General features: G+C 47.8%; 2 protein-coding genes across 2 annotated transcripts in view; both read right to left on the reverse strand.

The window, feature by feature from the left end:
* Nucleotides 1-10,031, reverse strand: part of RPS6KA1 (ribosomal protein S6 kinase A1) — an 81,883-nt gene extending 71,852 nt beyond the window's left edge. The window contains exons 1-2 of the mRNA XM_064589716.1: nucleotides 9,903-10,031; nucleotides 389-560 (exon numbers count right to left, since the gene is read on the reverse strand). The gene's annotated coding sequence lies outside the window, so the exon portion shown is untranslated. The remainder of the gene's footprint in view (nucleotides 1-388; nucleotides 561-9,902) is intronic.
* A 1,901-nt stretch (nucleotides 10,032-11,932) lies between these two features.
* Nucleotides 11,933-16,558, reverse strand: HMGN2 (high mobility group nucleosomal binding domain 2). The gene is made up of 6 exons (XM_045870330.3): nucleotides 15,617-16,558; nucleotides 14,566-14,610; nucleotides 14,362-14,391; nucleotides 13,967-14,017; nucleotides 13,230-13,325; nucleotides 11,933-12,772 (listed from the first exon to the last, which is right to left on the reverse strand). The coding sequence occupies exons 1-6, from the start codon at nucleotides 15,629-15,631 to the stop codon at nucleotides 12,737-12,739; spliced, it is 273 nt and encodes a 90-aa protein (XP_045726286.1). The 5' UTR covers nucleotides 15,632-16,558; the 3' UTR covers nucleotides 11,933-12,736.
* Nucleotides 16,559-16,902: the final 344 nt, after the last annotated feature.

Here is a 16,902-nt window from a genome sequence, read left to right on the forward strand (position 1 = left end):
TTTAAATTAAAAAAATTATTTGAGAGAGAGAGAGCACATGTGAGTGGGGGGAGGGGCGGAGGGAGAGAATCTCGGAGCCAGACGTGGGGCTCCATCTCACCACCCTGAGATCATCTGACCTGAACCAAAACGAAGAGTCGGATGCTCAACTGACTGAGCCACCCAGGCGCCCCTGTGTGGAGGTTTCTAGTGCAGCCTTCCTTCAGGCTCATTAATACAAGTTCAAATCAGGTTTAGTCACTCAACAACTATGTGATTTGGGGCAAGTTACTTAACCCTCCTAGTGCTTCAGTTCTCCATCTGTAAAATGGGAAGCATGCCGTTACTAGCTTGTCGTGAGAATTAAATGTGTAAGTCAAACACATTGCGTAAAGGATACCAGGCTTACAGTGAGGGCTCGCTAACCACGAAGACTTGCTATTGTCCGTCTGCAGCACGGAAATGGCAGGTGATCCGTGGGGTTCTTTCTGGTTTGGGAAGTCATCATCTTTCGTGTCTGACCCAGCTTCTCAGAGGGCAATTTAAGACCAGTCCCCTCTTGTTCCGTTCTACCTGCAGCCCTAGAGAATGACAAAGCTCTTGAATAACTGAGAAAAACATTCTCTACCCCCTGCATTTCTGTGGGAGAATGAAGGGAACGTTTTCTGCTCTGGCCAGTCATTAATGCTCCAACTTCTCAGTCCAGAGCCCAGTCCAGGCTCTGATCATTTACATTCCCATCTTCAAACCCAACTCACTAATTCCCACAGCAAATGCCACGTGAGCATTTGCAGAACTGATTCATGATTCACTGAGTGGACTCTGGAGCCAGATGGGCCTGCACTAGACTCGTGGCTGGACCACACTGGGTCTCTGAGACCCTGTTTCTTCACCTGTAAAATGGATAAATTAATTCCTACTTCTCAATTTAATGTGAGGATAAAATCAAACAATCTCTTGAATCCATTTGGGGCTGTTTTTAGCTGCAAGTAACAGGTGACCTGACAAAACCAATCAAGGCATTTCATTCTCTCCCAGAAGTATCTGGATTTGGTAGCTCTGAAGTTGGCTGGGCCGCTAGCTCAGGCTCCCTCTTTTTGCTCTGCCATCTTCAGTGTCTTGACCTTATGATCCCAAAGTGGTTGCTGCAACCCCAAACTTCATATCCTCATAAAACACACTCAAGCAAAAGGGTGTCTGGGTGGCTCCGTTGGGATTGAGCCCTGGTCAGCAGGGAGCCTGCTTCTCCCTCTCCTTCTGCAGCTCCCCCTGCTTGTGCTCTCCTGCTCTCTCTCTCTCTCTCTCGAATAAATAAATAAAATCTTAAAAAAAAGAAAAAGAAATCACACTCAAGCAGGAAGTGGGGTGGGGCATGGAGGGGAGGGGAGGAAGAGGCTGAGGCACAAGTCCAAGCGCTGGTGCTTTATTGGGAAGGCGCAGGCCCAGGGTGCGGGGGGCCAGGAGGAAGGGAAGAGGCAAAGCAACGAGGAGTGCTGCGTTAGGTCCGGGCTACTGCTTCCCAGCAAGCTGCAGAGTGGCACAGCTGGGCACGCAGCAAGTGTATTAACTAGCACAGAGACTTTTCTGGAAGAGCTGAAAGGAGGAATTTTGGAGTAAAGGAGGCAGCTAGCCCAGTTCCCTCCCTTTCCATCTACCATTTCCTACTTTTCAACATTTGCCTCTGGGGAGTTAATGTCTCCACGGTTCTGGACTGAATCACTAACCACTTGGCTGCGTCTGAGGAAGCCGGACCTCATGCCCCTAGGAGTGGTTTTTCATCCAGGCCTCAGAATGGAGGGGTTACTTGGTGCAGGGGGTCCAAATGGGAGCACTAAAGAGGCAGTTGAGAAATCTTTGGGAACCCGCTGCAGGCAGAATAGTGCAGACTGCGGCAACTAGTTGGGTCTAAAGCAGATTTTAAAAAATGAGCCAATAGGATTTATTGATGGATTGATGATGGAGTGTGGGGGAGGAGGAGAAATTACGGTTTTGGTGGATGATGGTGCTGTTTACTTAGATGGGGAAAGCTTGGGGGGGGGGGGAGTTACCTTGTGAGGAAAACTAATTTTTTGCCCGTGTTAAATTGGTGAAGTCTACTAAGTGATCTAACTCTGGATCTGAGGGGCAGAGGTTCTAGCTGGAGATCTGAATTTGAGTCACTGTCACTATATGGTATTTAAAGTCAGAATACTGGTTGTGGTCACCTAAGAAAAGAGGTTGGTTGAAAAGAGAAGGGAGAGACAAGACAGAAACTTTGACTAGGGCAAGCCGCACACCATGGGTGGCCTGTTTAACAGGTGGTGGGGACAAAAGCCTCCTCATCTGGGGGCACTGAGGAGAGGATGGAGGGTTGGGAGTGGTGATGGAGACTACACTTTGGGGAGCTTTGCTATAAAGGGGAGCAGAGAAATGGGGCAGTGGCTCAAGAGGGCCAAGGTAGGATGCTTTGCAGGTGGGAATGAGCCAGCACAGTAAGATGGATAATGCCAGAGAGAAAGGGGACAGCTGCACGGATTTAGTCTCAGAGCAAAGAGGGATGGATCCAGATCGCAAGTCGAAGGCGTGGCCTTAGAGAAGAGAGGGGACCCCCCCACAGGAGGGGACGTGGGGTGGGGGCACACTACTCTGCAGGCAGGCAGCAGAGGAAGGGAAAGAAGAAGTCACTCTGTTCTGACTCCATCTTCTATGACTGAAGTTTGAGGCACTGAAGTCATTGAAGAGGGTGTTGAAGACGGGAGAGGAGACAAGGGTGGGAAGTAGGTCATCCGAGCGAGAAAAGGTGAGTATTTCAGGGAAATGTAACAGGAGAGCTTGGCGGTGTGGGGGGCCCACTTGAAGTGCGGTCCTAAGTATGGAGTGAGTCGGGGTGGCATGGTTGGTGGGTGCTCTCTGCAATGTTAGGTTGTTTAGGTGCAGGTAGGTGCTGGAGAGGTGCCATGCGAGGGAGACGGGAGGGAGTGGAGTGTGCTTAGAGCCAGGCAACGAAATCTGAGTAAGGCAAGTGGACACAGGAGAGAAGAGGTGACTGGTGCAGAAAAGGTGCAAAGAGGTCGGATCAGTGGGTTGGAAATCTCAGTGAGGCTGGAAAAGGCGAAGCCTATTTACAAGGCAGTAATAAAAAGTTAACCACGGGACAAAAACACACCTTTCAAAATGCCAAACAGCTAAAAGAAAAATGAAAAGAGGGAGTGCCTGGGGGGCTGATTTGGTTAAGCGACTGCCTTCAGCTCAGGTCATGATCCCAGGGTCCTGGGATCGAGCCCCTTGTCCGGCTCCCTGCTCAGTGGGGAGTCTGCTCCTCTCTCTCCCCCTGACCCTCTCCCCTGTTCGTGCTCTTGCTCTCTCTCAAGTGAATTAGAAAGAAGAAAGAAAGAACGAAAGAAGGGAAGAAAGAAAGAAAGAAAGTAAGAAAGTAAGAAAGAAAGAAAGAAAGAAAAAGAAAGAAAGAAAGAAAAGAAAGAAGAAAGAAAAAGAAAGAAGAAAAAAAATAAACAGGACTATATATAAAAGACTTGAGATACATGTAAATATAACATAAAACAGGATGATGGATGAGAAGCCAAACATATTTATCATTTTATGCTGCTGTAAAAGAATTGAGGAATCTCTACAATGGATCTCTAGAATATACTGGCTGGTTTTTGTTTTTTTAAGATTTTATTTATTTGAGAGAGAGAGCATGTGCAAACTAGGGGTGGGGCAGAGGGAGAGAATCTCAAGCAGACTCTGCAGTGAGCGTGGAGCCTGTTGTGGGGCTGGATCTCACACACCCCCCTCCCCGAGACCATGACCTGAGCCAAAACCAAGAGTCAGATGCTTAACTGACTGAGCCACCCAGGTGCCCCCAGAATATACTGTTAAGTGAATATGCAAGATAGAGAAATGTATAGTATGCTTTTTTTTTTTTTTAAGATTTATTTATTTGAGAGAGAGGGTGAGCGAGTGCAGGGTCGGGGAGGAGGGGAGGAGCAGAGGGAGGGAGAGGGAGAGTCTTAAGCAGACTCCACGTGTGAGCCCGATGTGGGGCTCGATCCCATGACCCTGAGATCGAGTTGGACACCCAACTGACTGTGCCACCCAGGCGCCCCCAGTATGCTCTCTTTATATAAGAAAGGGGAACTATAACATATTCATCTGTTTAAATTTAAAAATAATTGGAATGATTAAATCGAATAAAAAAGGTCATTAAGGGGCGCCTGGGTGGCTCAGTTGGTTAAGCGACTGCCTTCGGCTCAGGTCATGATCCTGGAGTCCCTGGATCGAGTCCCGCATCGGGCTCCCTGCTCAGCAGAGAGCCTGCTTCTGCCTCTGACCCTCCCCCCTCTCATGTGCTCTCTCTCTCTCATTCTCTCTGTCTCAAATAAATAAATAAATAAATAAATCTTAAAAAAAAAAAGGTCATTAAATGGGAAGGGAGGGAATAAGGTGGAGGACATAGGAACAGAAATTAGACTTTGAAGAGATCATGTTTTGTAGATTAGACTTGGAACTATATAAATATTTTATGTATTAAACTAAGAGAAATTCTTTTTTTTTACATTCTGTAAGGAAATGCAAGTTGACATTTTCTCATGTCCGAGATATGTAGAAAGGATGTATTTGCACATAAATTTCCAGGTGTAGCTCCGCTTTGTTCAATGTCATAGATGGCTTTACAGGAATATTTTTATAGAGACATATCATCATTTCATTATTCAACACCATGCGCTGTGCTTTGACTCATCATTTCCTCTGCGTTAACCCACAGAGTGTGGCGGGCCCCTGGGGCGCTGCGCAAAACATGCGGTGCAGGGCCCATGCTAATCTCCTCTGGATCGTTCCGATTCTAGTCTACGTGTTGCCGAAGGGAGCCCAAGATAGTCTTTAAAAATGGAAAAATACATAAAACAGGTTAATGTATATGAGTATCCAGTGAGTAGCAAGCCACACAGAAAGGAACTATAGTAAACTGAAAACACCGTGAATGGACTGTATCTGCGTCCTAGGAAATATCCCCCAAAGAACTACAAACAAAACCTTAAACTCCCTTTTGTTATTCTTTTTTTTTTTTTTTAAGATTTTATTTATTTATTTGAGACAGAGAGAATGAGAGACAGAGAGCATGAGAGGGAGGAGGGTCAGAGGGAGAAGCAGACTCCCGGCAGAGCAGAGAGCCCGATGCGGGACTCGATCCCGGGACTCCAGGATCATGACCTGAGCCGAAGGCAGTCGCTTAACCAACTGAGCCACCCAGGCGCCCTCCCTTTTGTTATTCTGATACTGTTGTGTGATGTGCAATAAAACAGCTGAGTAATTGTGATTATCTATTTCACAATTCAGGATACAAATGAGAACCGGGATTCTCAATGTTGAGAAAAAAATATACACGTGGAAGATATGAGTTAAGAAAATTTCTTAAGTCTTGAACTTGAATAGAAAGTATGAATGTGTGTTACCTTAAAAAGAAAACGTGTCCTTTGTCTACCAAAGGCCATAAACAATGACCAACATCGCAGCAGACTATTAATTCTAGAGCCTTGATTTTGGTCTTGCAATGCCATTCACCACTAAAAGGAACCAGGATTTTGGTTTTTTCCTAGAACAGATGACCCCAGGTCTGGAGCAGGAAATGTACAACATAAGTCTGGAATATCCTATCATACTAGATAGCAAGGAAGTTACCAATACTACCATCAAAAGGGTTGTTATCAAAAGGACTCAGCAGCCACCTGAAGAGGCCCCCCCACTGGACAAAAAGAACAATTTAAGCGTCATTAAGTTGAAGAACTACAATGAACTGAAACATATAAAATGTTTAATTCAGTGACCATGATAGTAACAACACTAAAAAACAACCCACTGATCACTTTCGTATGGAGAATGCTAGTAAACCCAACTCATTATTTTGAAAACTGGCCAGATTTTTCCAATATGAACTCTAATTCTAGCTAACCAAAGAGCGGATGAGTCAAAGTTTCTCTTCACATTGGTATTTCAGTCATTATGTGAAGAAGGGATGGTAGAATTAGAGTATCCTCATTTTGCAACCCTTGATGAATTAATGAATCTAGGCACTGACCTTCAACGGCCACAGTATATAGACAACCAAGCGTGATGCATCTCCTGATGAAAGCATACACCACTATGTGGTTTTCTTACCACTAAATCTGAATCCAATCACACCTCCAGATCTATTCCTATTTAGTAGGAAATACAAAGGATAAAGAAACCTGTGTAATGACACCATGGAGATAGAAGAGCAAAATCCAGGGATGCCAGGGTGGCTCAGTCATTAGGCGTCTGCCTTCGCCTCAGGTCATGATCCCAGGGTCCTGGGATCGAGCCTCGCATCGGGCTCCCTGCTCTGCGGGAAGCCTGCTTCTCCCTCTCCCACTCCCCCTGCTTGTGTTCCCTCTCTCGCTGTGTCTCTGTTAAATAAATAAAATCTTAAAAAAAAAAAAGCAAAATCCAGACTGGGAGAAATGGAGGGAACTTATAGGCACCAAGAGATAAGAAATATGCCAGCCATTTGCAATACATAGATTCTCATTCAAATAAATAAATTACTGAAGAAGAAAAAAAAAAGACAGGCAATTAGAAATTTGAGAATTTGAGTATTTCATATTAAGGAATTGTTATTTTGGTAGGCTGATGATATTGTGTTTTCTACGAAGTCCCTATCCTTTAAAAATACATAAGTATTTATGGACGAAATGGGGTGTCAGGTTATGGTAAGGGAGAGGAGCCCGTGGTATAAATTAAGCGAAATTAGCTATGAGTTGATAATTGCTGAAACTATGTGATAGGTACGGGGTTTTGCTTAGTCTACTTTTGCACATATTTGAGGGATTTTTAAAAAAGATTTATTTATTTTAGAGAGAGGAGAGTGCACGCAGTGGCAAAGAGGGCAGAGGGAGAGAAGCAGACTACCCACTGCACTAGGAGCCTGACACGGAGCTCAATCTCACGACCCTGAGATCAAGACCTGAGCCGAAATCAAGAGTCAGACGCTTAACTGACTGAGGTACCCAGGCGCTCCTATTTGAAATTCTCCATGACAAAAAACAAGAATTTCCAAACTCAGGTCATCATGATTTAGGCTTTCCCTGGAAATGTGTGATGATGGGGAGGGACGGAGGTATCTGGGGTATCTTTCAGGTTTCTTGCTTAAGGAATGGAACAGGTGGTGGTGTTTTACCAGGTGCAGGAAGAGTAGGGGAGGTGGGTTTGTGAAGAACAAGAGTTCCACTCTGGCCATGTTGATTTGGGGTGCCTGTAGTACGTCTGGGTGGGACTGCACAAGAGGTTGCTGGAAATACTGAACTCAGAGAGATGGGGGCAGGTAATGAAAATGTGAGTCACTGGATGATGTCACAGGGAGAAACTATAGAGAAGGGGCTTAAGAAGTGGTCAACCAGACAAATAGTATCTTAGGAACCAGAGGGCCCCAGGCAGGTCTAGAACAGTTTTTAAAAGAGGGGAATACTTGAGTCTTACATCACACAGCATACAGAAATTAACTCAAAATGTTTTAAAGAGGGGCGCCTGGGTGGCTCAGTCGTTAAGCGTCTGCCTTCGGCTCAGGTCATGATCCCAGGGTCCTGGGATCGAGCCCCACATTGGGCTCCATGCTCCGCAGGAAGCCTCCTTCTCCCTCTCTCACTCCCACAAGCATGCTTGTGTTCCCTCTCTCGCTGTGTCTCTGTCAGATAAATATTTTTTTAAACAAAGTTTTAAAGACCTCAATTTAAGAGTTAAAATTATTTAAAACTCTTAGGAGACGCAAGTGTAAACCTTTATGACCCTGGACTGGGTAACAGATTTATTATTTTTTAAGATTTTATTTACTTATTTGGCAGAGAGAGAGAGGGATATCACAAGCAGGGGGAGCAGGAGAGGGAGAAGCAGACTCCCTGCTGAGCAGGGAGCCTGATGTGGGGCTCAATCCCAGGACCCTGGGATGACCTGAGCCCAAGGCACTCAACCGATTGAGCCACCCAGGTGGTCCTGTGGAACAGATTTAGGACACCAAAGCATAAGCAATAAAAAATTAAGTAAATTGGACTTCACCAAAACTAAAAACTGTTATGTGACAAATAACCCTATCAAGTTAGTGAAGAAAACCCATAGAATGGGAGAAAACATTTGCAAATCATAAATCTGGTCAGAATCTAATATGCAAAATATATAAAGAACTCCTGCACCTCACCAATAAAAAGATAAATAACCCAATTAAAGCATGAGCAAAAGGGGCGCCTGGCTGGCTCAGTCAGTAGTGTGTGTGCCTCTTGATCTGGGGGTCGTGAGTTCAAGCCCCACGTTGGCCGTAGAGTATACTTAACCAAAAAAATGGGCAGAGGATTTGAACGTGTTAAAAAAAAAAAAAGTTCAACACACATGGAAAGATGCTCAACATCCTAGGACGAGGAAAATACAAATCCATACCACACTGAAAGATCACTTCCTACCCCATCCAGATGCCTGTAATAAAAAAAGAAATGGGAAAATGTGTGCTGACGAGGATGTGGAGAAATTGGAACCCTCGTGCCCAGCTCGTGGGACATGGTGCCGCTGCTGTGAAAAACCCGGGCAGCTTGAGGAGGGACAGCAATTCAAGACCCGGCAATCCTACCCCAAGGTACGGGCGGGAAAGAGCTGAAAACATCTGTCCACGCAAGAACGCGTACACAGTAGAGAAGGATTCGTAAAGCCTTCAAGTGGAAAGAACCCAAATGCCTGTCAGCTGATCAATGAATAAACAAACTCTGGCACAGGTTTTCCCCACTATCCAGAAGTAGAGCTTTCCCATGAACTCCTTCCGAAGCCAGGGGGCACAGACGGAAGCAATCCCCATGCATTTAGATGGAGACGTTTGTGAGCTTTCCCGGACCCCCCAAAAACATCTCTTAGGCTTGTCGGAGACCTTCGGACACGCTTGCTAACGGATGCACAAGATAAATCGAGATAAAGCACAGATGCTCACACAGTTCAAAGGTGTTATGGTGGTTTGGTTTGGAGTGTTGTTCGTGGGGAGGGAGCCTGGCAGGGCCACTCTCGGGGCTCAGGCTGAGTGCTGCCTTGAGAAAGGCTACGGAATCGCAATGCTGCTCTTTTCGGTTTTTTTTTTTTTTTTTTTTTTTAGGTCTTTTGTAAAAGCAAAGTGGCATAATGTGAACTTTCAAAAAGTGTAAGAGGTTATCTGTAAAAGGACTATTTGACCAGAGGAGTCAAGTACATGCTAGAACACGGATGGAACTCAAGAACCTCATGCTACGAAGCCAGTCACAAGACTACATGTCCTGGGATTCCATTTAGAAGAAATGTCCAGAATAGGCCCATCTAGAGAGACAGAAAGTAGATTCGCAGTTGCCTAGGCCAGAAGAGGGAACGGGGAGTGATTGCTAAGTATGGGCTTTCTTTTTTGTAATGGAACATTCTGCAATTGTATATTGTTCCACAACCTTGTGAATATTCTAAAAACTACTGAATTGCGTGCTTTAAAATGAATTTAAAAAAAAAATATTTTATTTATGAGAGAGAGAGAGAGCACAAGAGAAGGGACACAAGCAGGGGGAATGGGAGAGGGAGAAGCAGGCCTCCTGCAGAGCAGGGAGCCCGATGCGGGGCTCGATCCCAGGACCCCAGGATCATGACCTGAGCTGAAGGCAGACGCTTAATGACTAAGCCACCCGGGCGCCCCTAAAATGGTTGAGTTTTCAATGCAAATTCTAGTTCAACTTTGGGCTCGTGCTCAGCAGATGCTGCAGTGAAGCCAGGCCCGGGGAGGCCTGGAGACACCATGTGCCCTGAGCCGGGTGGCGGCTGGCCATTCATGGCACCTGTCCTCTTCTGTCATCTCCCACCCCCCTCCCCCACCTGGCCCCCATTTAATTCCAGCAACTCTGGTGAATCCTAAACAGAATCTGTGGTTTCATCCCTCTCACCATGATTGGTTTAGGAGCAGGCAGGCAGTCCAGTTCTGCCCAAAGAAACTTGGGTTGCTGAGAGGCTTCTGGGAAATTCTCTTCAGGAGAAACAGGTCTTCTGCCTCTGGACACCAGAGTGTCAAGTTGAGGCCTGGAGCAGCTGATTTGGGAGGTGGGGTGGTTGGACAACATGCTGAGGACAACAGGGCAGAAAAGTTGGGAAGAAACAGCTGGGTACTTAGAACCACCTTACCTCAGGACTTCTCTTAGCGAGATCGATCTTCCTCCTGTTTAAGCCACTTTATTTTATTTTACTTAGAGCCCAGAACATCCATTCTAATACAGGTTATGGTGACTGCTCCCCAGAGATGGGATAAAATGGGCTTGGAGACAGGGCCAGGGGAAGGAAATCCATTTTATCATCAGACTTCGTTCGGGTCAGGGCTGGCACGGAGCATGATTATGGCTGGCTTAGTCTTTTTTTTTTTTTTTTTTTTTTAAAGATTTTATTTATTTATTTGAGAGAGAGAATGAGACAGAGGAGAGAGAACATGAAGGGGGAGGATCAGAGGGAGAAGCAGACTCCCCACCAAGCAGGGAGTCTGATGCGGGACTCGATCCCGAGACTCCAGGACCACGACCTGAGCCACCCAGGCGCCCCCTGGCTTAAATAGTCTTACCCTGTTTTCAGGATTGGTTTCTTGGTCTGTAAGCCCAGGTACTCTCATGGTCCACGGCTAGTCCCATCAGCAAATATTTCCCATGAAGGAAAAACAAAGTTCAAGCTCACCCTACTCATCCTAATTCCTAAGTAACAGAAGAGAGGGTTACTACTGGGTTTAACTTGAGCCAGTCACTTCATGTTTTAACTGTAAAATGGGGGCAAAACACCTAATTTTTGACACAAAAATTAAGAGCCTTTGGCCGAGCTCCTAGCATGGTCCACAGCTCAACACATTTAACTGAATCTGAAGTCCTACAAACACTGATTAAAGTAACCCCAGCTGTGGCTTTCTCAAATTCTGCAACTTCTGCTCAAATACCAAGCTGCCGTCTCCCTCACAGCTATACCATCCCACTCTGCAGAGGACGCTGCCCTCTGACTAAAAATTAAGAGTGTACCACCTAGAACGATTTCAGCAATAGAGAAAGCAAGTGGCTACAAATTGCCTAAGTGGATAAATTATCCAAAAGGTGCCCCCAAACAGAAGTCAGAAGTTATTTTTGAATAAAGCTGGGAGTTTGAACCCTGACTCTGTTACTCACTGTATGAATACAGAACCCCGAACAAGTTTCTTCATCTGAGCTCATTTCCTCACACATAAAAAGGGTGTTAACACTTGTGTTGCCCCTTTATTTCTCCCAAACGATAGAGGTGACCTGTGAAAGCATATTCAAATTGCAAGCATCAATTTATTACAAGTTCTCTTTCCTAAGAGCTAACTTCTTGCTCCTTCCTCTGGAGGAAAGGTGCTTCACTGCAGGGTCTCTAAACTGAAGCAATCGGAAAGTCTCCATTAACAGCTCTGGTTTTGGAGCTAGAACAGTTCCCAGCAAGGACAAGAATTTAATCAATTCACAGAAGACTTGCAGGCCTGCTTAAGAGAGTGCCCATCAGTCTAACACATCTTATGGCCAATTGTATACAGACACAGAAGCATTTTTTCCTGACACAAAGACTATAGTTGGACCTACTAACTTTCTAGTTTTATAGAGATTTTAAGTGTGAATGAAGTGGAAAGGCTCTTCTGCTGTCCACTACCAGGCCAACACCTCAGACCTACCCAAACTCTGCCTTTAAAAATACACTTCAGGTAATGCTACATAACCAAGTACAGAAATCACTCCTCTGCTCCTGGCCTCTCACCAGTCCACTCCAGGGATCTTTCCTAACTGCACCTAGCACTGTGTTCTGCAGACGGACTCGAGACCAGAACGGCTGTACCTGAAACCTCTACACCTCACACCAGAATGCATCCTGTCCCAAGAGACCTGGAGAAACCAGGCTCCCCCACTCCTGGGAAAAGATTAGAGGCAGCATTCCAAGCCAAACTGTATCCAGCTTTATTAAAGATACTTTTCATAAACAATCATGGTATTTCAGGCAGGACATGGGCAGACGATCGTTAACAGTATACAACAACTTTCAAACTCCCTTCTTCAATGGACTACCAAAATCAGAAAGCCACTATAAAACCCAATGAAGTCTTCATGTGATGCTCTGAACAGGGAAAGTTTAGAGTGAGGGTTGACAGTTCACATTTAGCATGTTGTTTAACAACTTTTCACAAGCCGACCCTGACTTTCAGGAAATGAAATGAAAATGGCAGAATTATCAATCTGAAGATCCACGAGCTAAAAAAGGAATTTTTTTAAGGGACGCCATCTCAGTGGTGACACTGTAAAGTCCAGATTGCCTGACATACGGGGAACCATGTCCTGGGTGTCAGGTTCCAACAGGTCTCTGGGTTTAAGGGAGTCAAGTCTATGTTGAAGGCAGAGAGGGAGAAGACATAAAAAAAATGAGTTTTACTTTTTCCACACCACCGAGGCGTTTGTGCCAAGGCGGCTCATGTGTGTCAACATCAAGGAATCCCTCCTCCTGGGAGCCAAGAGGAAGTTTCTCAAAACTAGAAGGGACAGGTGTTTTTCCCCTTTTTTCAATCTAGCTTCGGAGATACTCTATTAGTGACATATGCCCTTCCCCCAAAACAATGAAGTGTTCTGTGTGCTAACAACATAGCTTAAAAAAAAGTAAAACAAAATTCTGCATTTTTATAAAACTTGATAAAAAATAGTATTTCAAACTGTACAGTCACCAGAAGTACACAGTTATCAAAAACGCACACACTTCACTTGGCATCTCCAGCACCTTCAGCTTTCTGTGCCTAGAAGAGAAAGATTAATACGTTACCACCTACAGATTTGACACTGTTTTCATTCCCATCCCATCCCCAGCACTACTTTGCTCCCACACCCAAGTTCAGATTTTAGATCCTTCAAGACGCAGTCCTTGTTTCGAGAATAACTTGGTAACTTTCCCTCTGGACCTCACTGTACCATCGGGGAAGGGGGCACATTAGCATTAGAAGGGGAGTTTATCCCCAGCTTGAAAACTCTATGGTGTAGCATGAGCTTGGGACACGGAGCTCACACTACAGTGCCCGTTACTGGATGGCAGAGACTTTAAGAACCCAGAATTTAAGCTAACGGGAAAACCATAAGCAAACTCTGGACTGAAAAGCAGACTTGGGCGATACAGACGCAGGAGAAAGGTAATAAAAGCTTTTGGGATCGGTAACGGACTCAGAGCCAACTTCACAGAAAGTGAAAGAGCAGTTGTACCTGGTCTGTTTTGGCATCTCCGTTTTCTGCAGGGTTATTCCCATCCTTGCCAGCATCAGCTTTCCCCTTTTTCCCTTTGGGTACCTTCTCTCCCTTCTAAAAAGGGGAAGCGAGAAAAAATAGAGTAGTTTCTTCTAATTTTGCATTAGCAGGGTATGGTCTGCAAAATTCTGTACGACACAGGATTGTTTATCAAAGATAACACATACATAAACTATAAACCCTCCCGCATCGATAAAAACGGATCAAAACAAGGCCAAATTATCATTTGCTGTGGTCTTTAACATACAAGTTTCTATTCGACTGTAAATAATAGAAGAAAACAGCGCCTTGAATACTTAGGTTTTAAATGTACAATCTTCTGTAAACTGATGACTACCCTTCCCCCCCTACCTAGGACCTTGTTGTCCAATTATTGTTATCCTGATGATAGAGTTCTTGGTTAGAAAACCAGTACTACAAATGTCAGGGATAAATAAGGCAAGCTATCAAAATAATAGGGATTCTGATCTGTAAACGGGGTCGTCATTGTGCTGAATTAAGACACTGAAGGACAGGCCTCATACTGTGAAAATGACCAATTCCAACATAAGCTTAAGACCCAGTCCAAGTAACTTTCTCATATCAAGTCTGTGTCAATGGATGAACCCATTATAGAGCAGAACTGTCAGCAATGTGGGAAACCACACAGCTTTATGCAACTCCTAGAAGCACCCTGGTCTCTCAGTTCCACTCACCTTTGCAGGGGCCTTTTTAGGCTTGGGCTCTGGCTTTGGAGGAACAGGTTTCTTTTATGTCAGGGAGAGAGGAAGAGAACATTAGTACGAAAACAACCCACTGCCAAACCACAGTACCACTGGCACAAAAAAAGTTTCTTCTTTTTCGTAAAGCTTCTGGGGTTGGCTTTCCGCTGGAGTTTCCTATCTTCAGGAACCCATTTAAGTAACACACCAAGGTGTCCCACTTTGACTACAGCCACCAGAATTTCAGAACTAGTAAATATCAAACAGGAGAGCCCACAAGAGAGTAGATCATTCAAAAGCAGCCACTGACCATAACCCACGGGAAACAAAGGAAATTTTTAATGCTTTTTAGTTTCAGGGATAAACATAATTTAATAGCAGACACTTACAGCAGATAACCTTGCAGATCTTCTCTGTGGCTATTAAAAGAAAAAAAAAAGATTAAAAATAGGACAGTTAAAAAAATCAAAAGGTAAGAAATTTTCTCATGAGTTTGGTCTAGACTACTGGAAGTGCAGAAAGCTTAGGGAAATTCGGGACTAGAGGTGTGGTTAATTGCCAGCAAAGGAGTCCCAAAGCTTTTTAAGACTCACCTCATCCTTCACCTTGGCTTTATCTCCTTTAGCATCCCCTTCAGCCTATAAAAGACAAACAAAGCCTAAGAAAGTTGTAGCTTCTAAGGCAATTCTTAGGGACTCACTAAGCGTTAACAGTCCTAAGGAAAAAACCAAAGGGGAAGTCTTGCACACAACTTTTCCATACAAATCTTCCGGTTTTAGCATCCCCAGCTCCTATGAAAATGCCCGAAGCGCTCAAAGATCTGACTGCTCCTCTATGCAAGCATCACGCCCGAAATGGCCCAAAGCGCGCAGTAAAGGCGGGCGTCTGAGCCCCAGCCGGCCGGGAGCCTCCGCCAAGCCGCCCGGGGCAGCGCGCGCTAAACCCGAGCGAGGAGCGCGGAGGAGCGCGGAGGAGCGCAGCCCTCGCCGCCGCGCCAGGCAGAAGCAACAGCTGCAGATGGTGCAAACAAACCGCTCCGGAGGCGGGGCCCGGGCGCCGTTACCATGGCAGCCGTCGAGGGCGGGAGACTGGAGGCGCGCGCAGCCGGGGGAACTCGTGGGCGGCAGCGGCGCGTACCGGCGCGAGTCCCGTGCGCCGGGGCCGTGGGCGGAGGTGGGGCCACACAGCGAAGCCCCGCCCCAAGGGACACGGGCCCCGCCCCCTCACGGCGGCGGTTTTTTGGCGGCAGCGCGCTCCCCCGCCCGCCAAGCCCGAGCACCGCCTTCCCGCCCTTTCGGGTTTGAATTGCCCGCCCGCGGGGAGGGGAGGGGGCACGGCGATGGGGGAGGGGGCGCGGGGCGGGCGCGTCGAGCCCGAGGGGAGCGGGATAAACAGCCGCCAACATGGCTCCTCCCGCCGCGGCCGCCGCTCCTCCAATATGGCCTCTGGCGCCCGCGGGCAGCCGAGACGCGCAGGGTTAGCCCGGGGCGGTCTGACACCGCCTCGAGCCCCTGTGCAGGGCGTCTGAGCCTGCTCCAGCCCGGCGCCGATGCTCGCGTCGCGAAGCCGGGGAAGCGGCGGCGGCAGCAGCGGTAGTGGCGGCGGTAGTGGCGGCCCAGCGCCTGGGCCCCTCGCGCCACGTACCTTTCTCTTGGGCATGGTGGCGACGGCGGCGGGACGTAAGCGCTGGACGCAGAGATGCAGCGGCGCGCGGGCTTTGGCCGGTCCGGGGGTCGTTCTCGCCTCTTCTTCTTCACACTGCTCGGGCTCCGGGGGGTTTATAAAGTTTTTATAGCGCTGGGAGCCCCGGACCGGTTAGAACCGGATTTCACCTCCCGCCGCCGCTCATTGGCTCAGCTGGGGTCACGTGGGCGGGGTTTAAACTCACCTCCTCTGGAGGGAGTGAGGAGGGGGGTACGGGGGAAGGGCGCGCGAGACGGCGGCGCGCCTAGGGGGTGGGGGCGCAGTGGGGGAAGGCGCGCGTCGATGGCAATAAACGAGGGTGTGTGTGTGTGTATGTGTGTGTGTGTGTGCGCGCGAGTCGGCGGGCTCTGCGTTTCGGCTCCCGCCAAGAGCTGGCTTTTGCAAACTACCAAGTTCCTTCCACCTTATGCAACCCAGCTTACCCACTTCTCCAAGCCATGCGACACTTAGGGCGCATCTCGGCCGCTTTCCTTCCTGTTCCCGCTGGGGGCCCCAGAAGAAGGGTTTTCGAGGCCTGGCCGCACCGCCCTTCTCCGCCAGAGGCGGGAGGAAGCGCGCGGCGTGGAGGCACAGGCTGCAATTCCCAGGGCCCAGGCGGACGCTGAAGTGGGGAAAGAGCGGGGAAGCCAGCTTGGCGCAGCCGGACGTGCATCCTTCCAAGCTGCCACTCCGAGGAATCCTCTCGTGCTCCTCACTTGGAAGGCGTTCCGCTCGAGGTGGGGTGAGGGTTCGAGGGGGGGGGGGGAAGACTTTACACGCAGAGGTCCCTTTCGGGTGCAGTGGGGCAGGTAGGAGCTGTCCTTTCAGCACCCGCTTCTCGGCCGCCTCCCCAAATGCCAACGAAGCCCCCCCACCTCAAAGCCTGTCGAGGGGCTCCCTTAGGTCCCTGTATTCCCGAACCTCGGAACTCCGCCACAGAATGATGGAGAGCAGCCGCCTAGGCCTACTAGCACTCCCCTCCCCCTACGCTCCACCCGCTCTGGAGACATCAAGCTCAGCTGCCCCCACCCGACGCGGCCACCAAGCCCGGGCGCTGCAAACGCAGCTGGCGAAATCCCTCCTTCCACACTGGCAGGCTGGCTTCCTCTCACTTGCGGGAGGACAAGGGTGGAGGAAAGCGACCGGGGATCAGGAAACAAGTAGAGGAACAGGTGTTGCGATGGCAAAAGGGCTTTTCCACTGGCTTCCCCCACCCCGCACTTTCCCAAAGCTGGGGATCCTGGAGG

Source organism: Mirounga angustirostris, unplaced genomic scaffold (assembly GCF_029215605.1).
Source record: "Mirounga angustirostris isolate CCGP_5_RB_7025 unplaced genomic scaffold, mMirAng1.0.hap1 SCAF_4, whole genome shotgun sequence".
NCBI lineage: Eukaryota > Metazoa > Chordata > Mammalia > Carnivora > Phocidae > Mirounga > Mirounga angustirostris.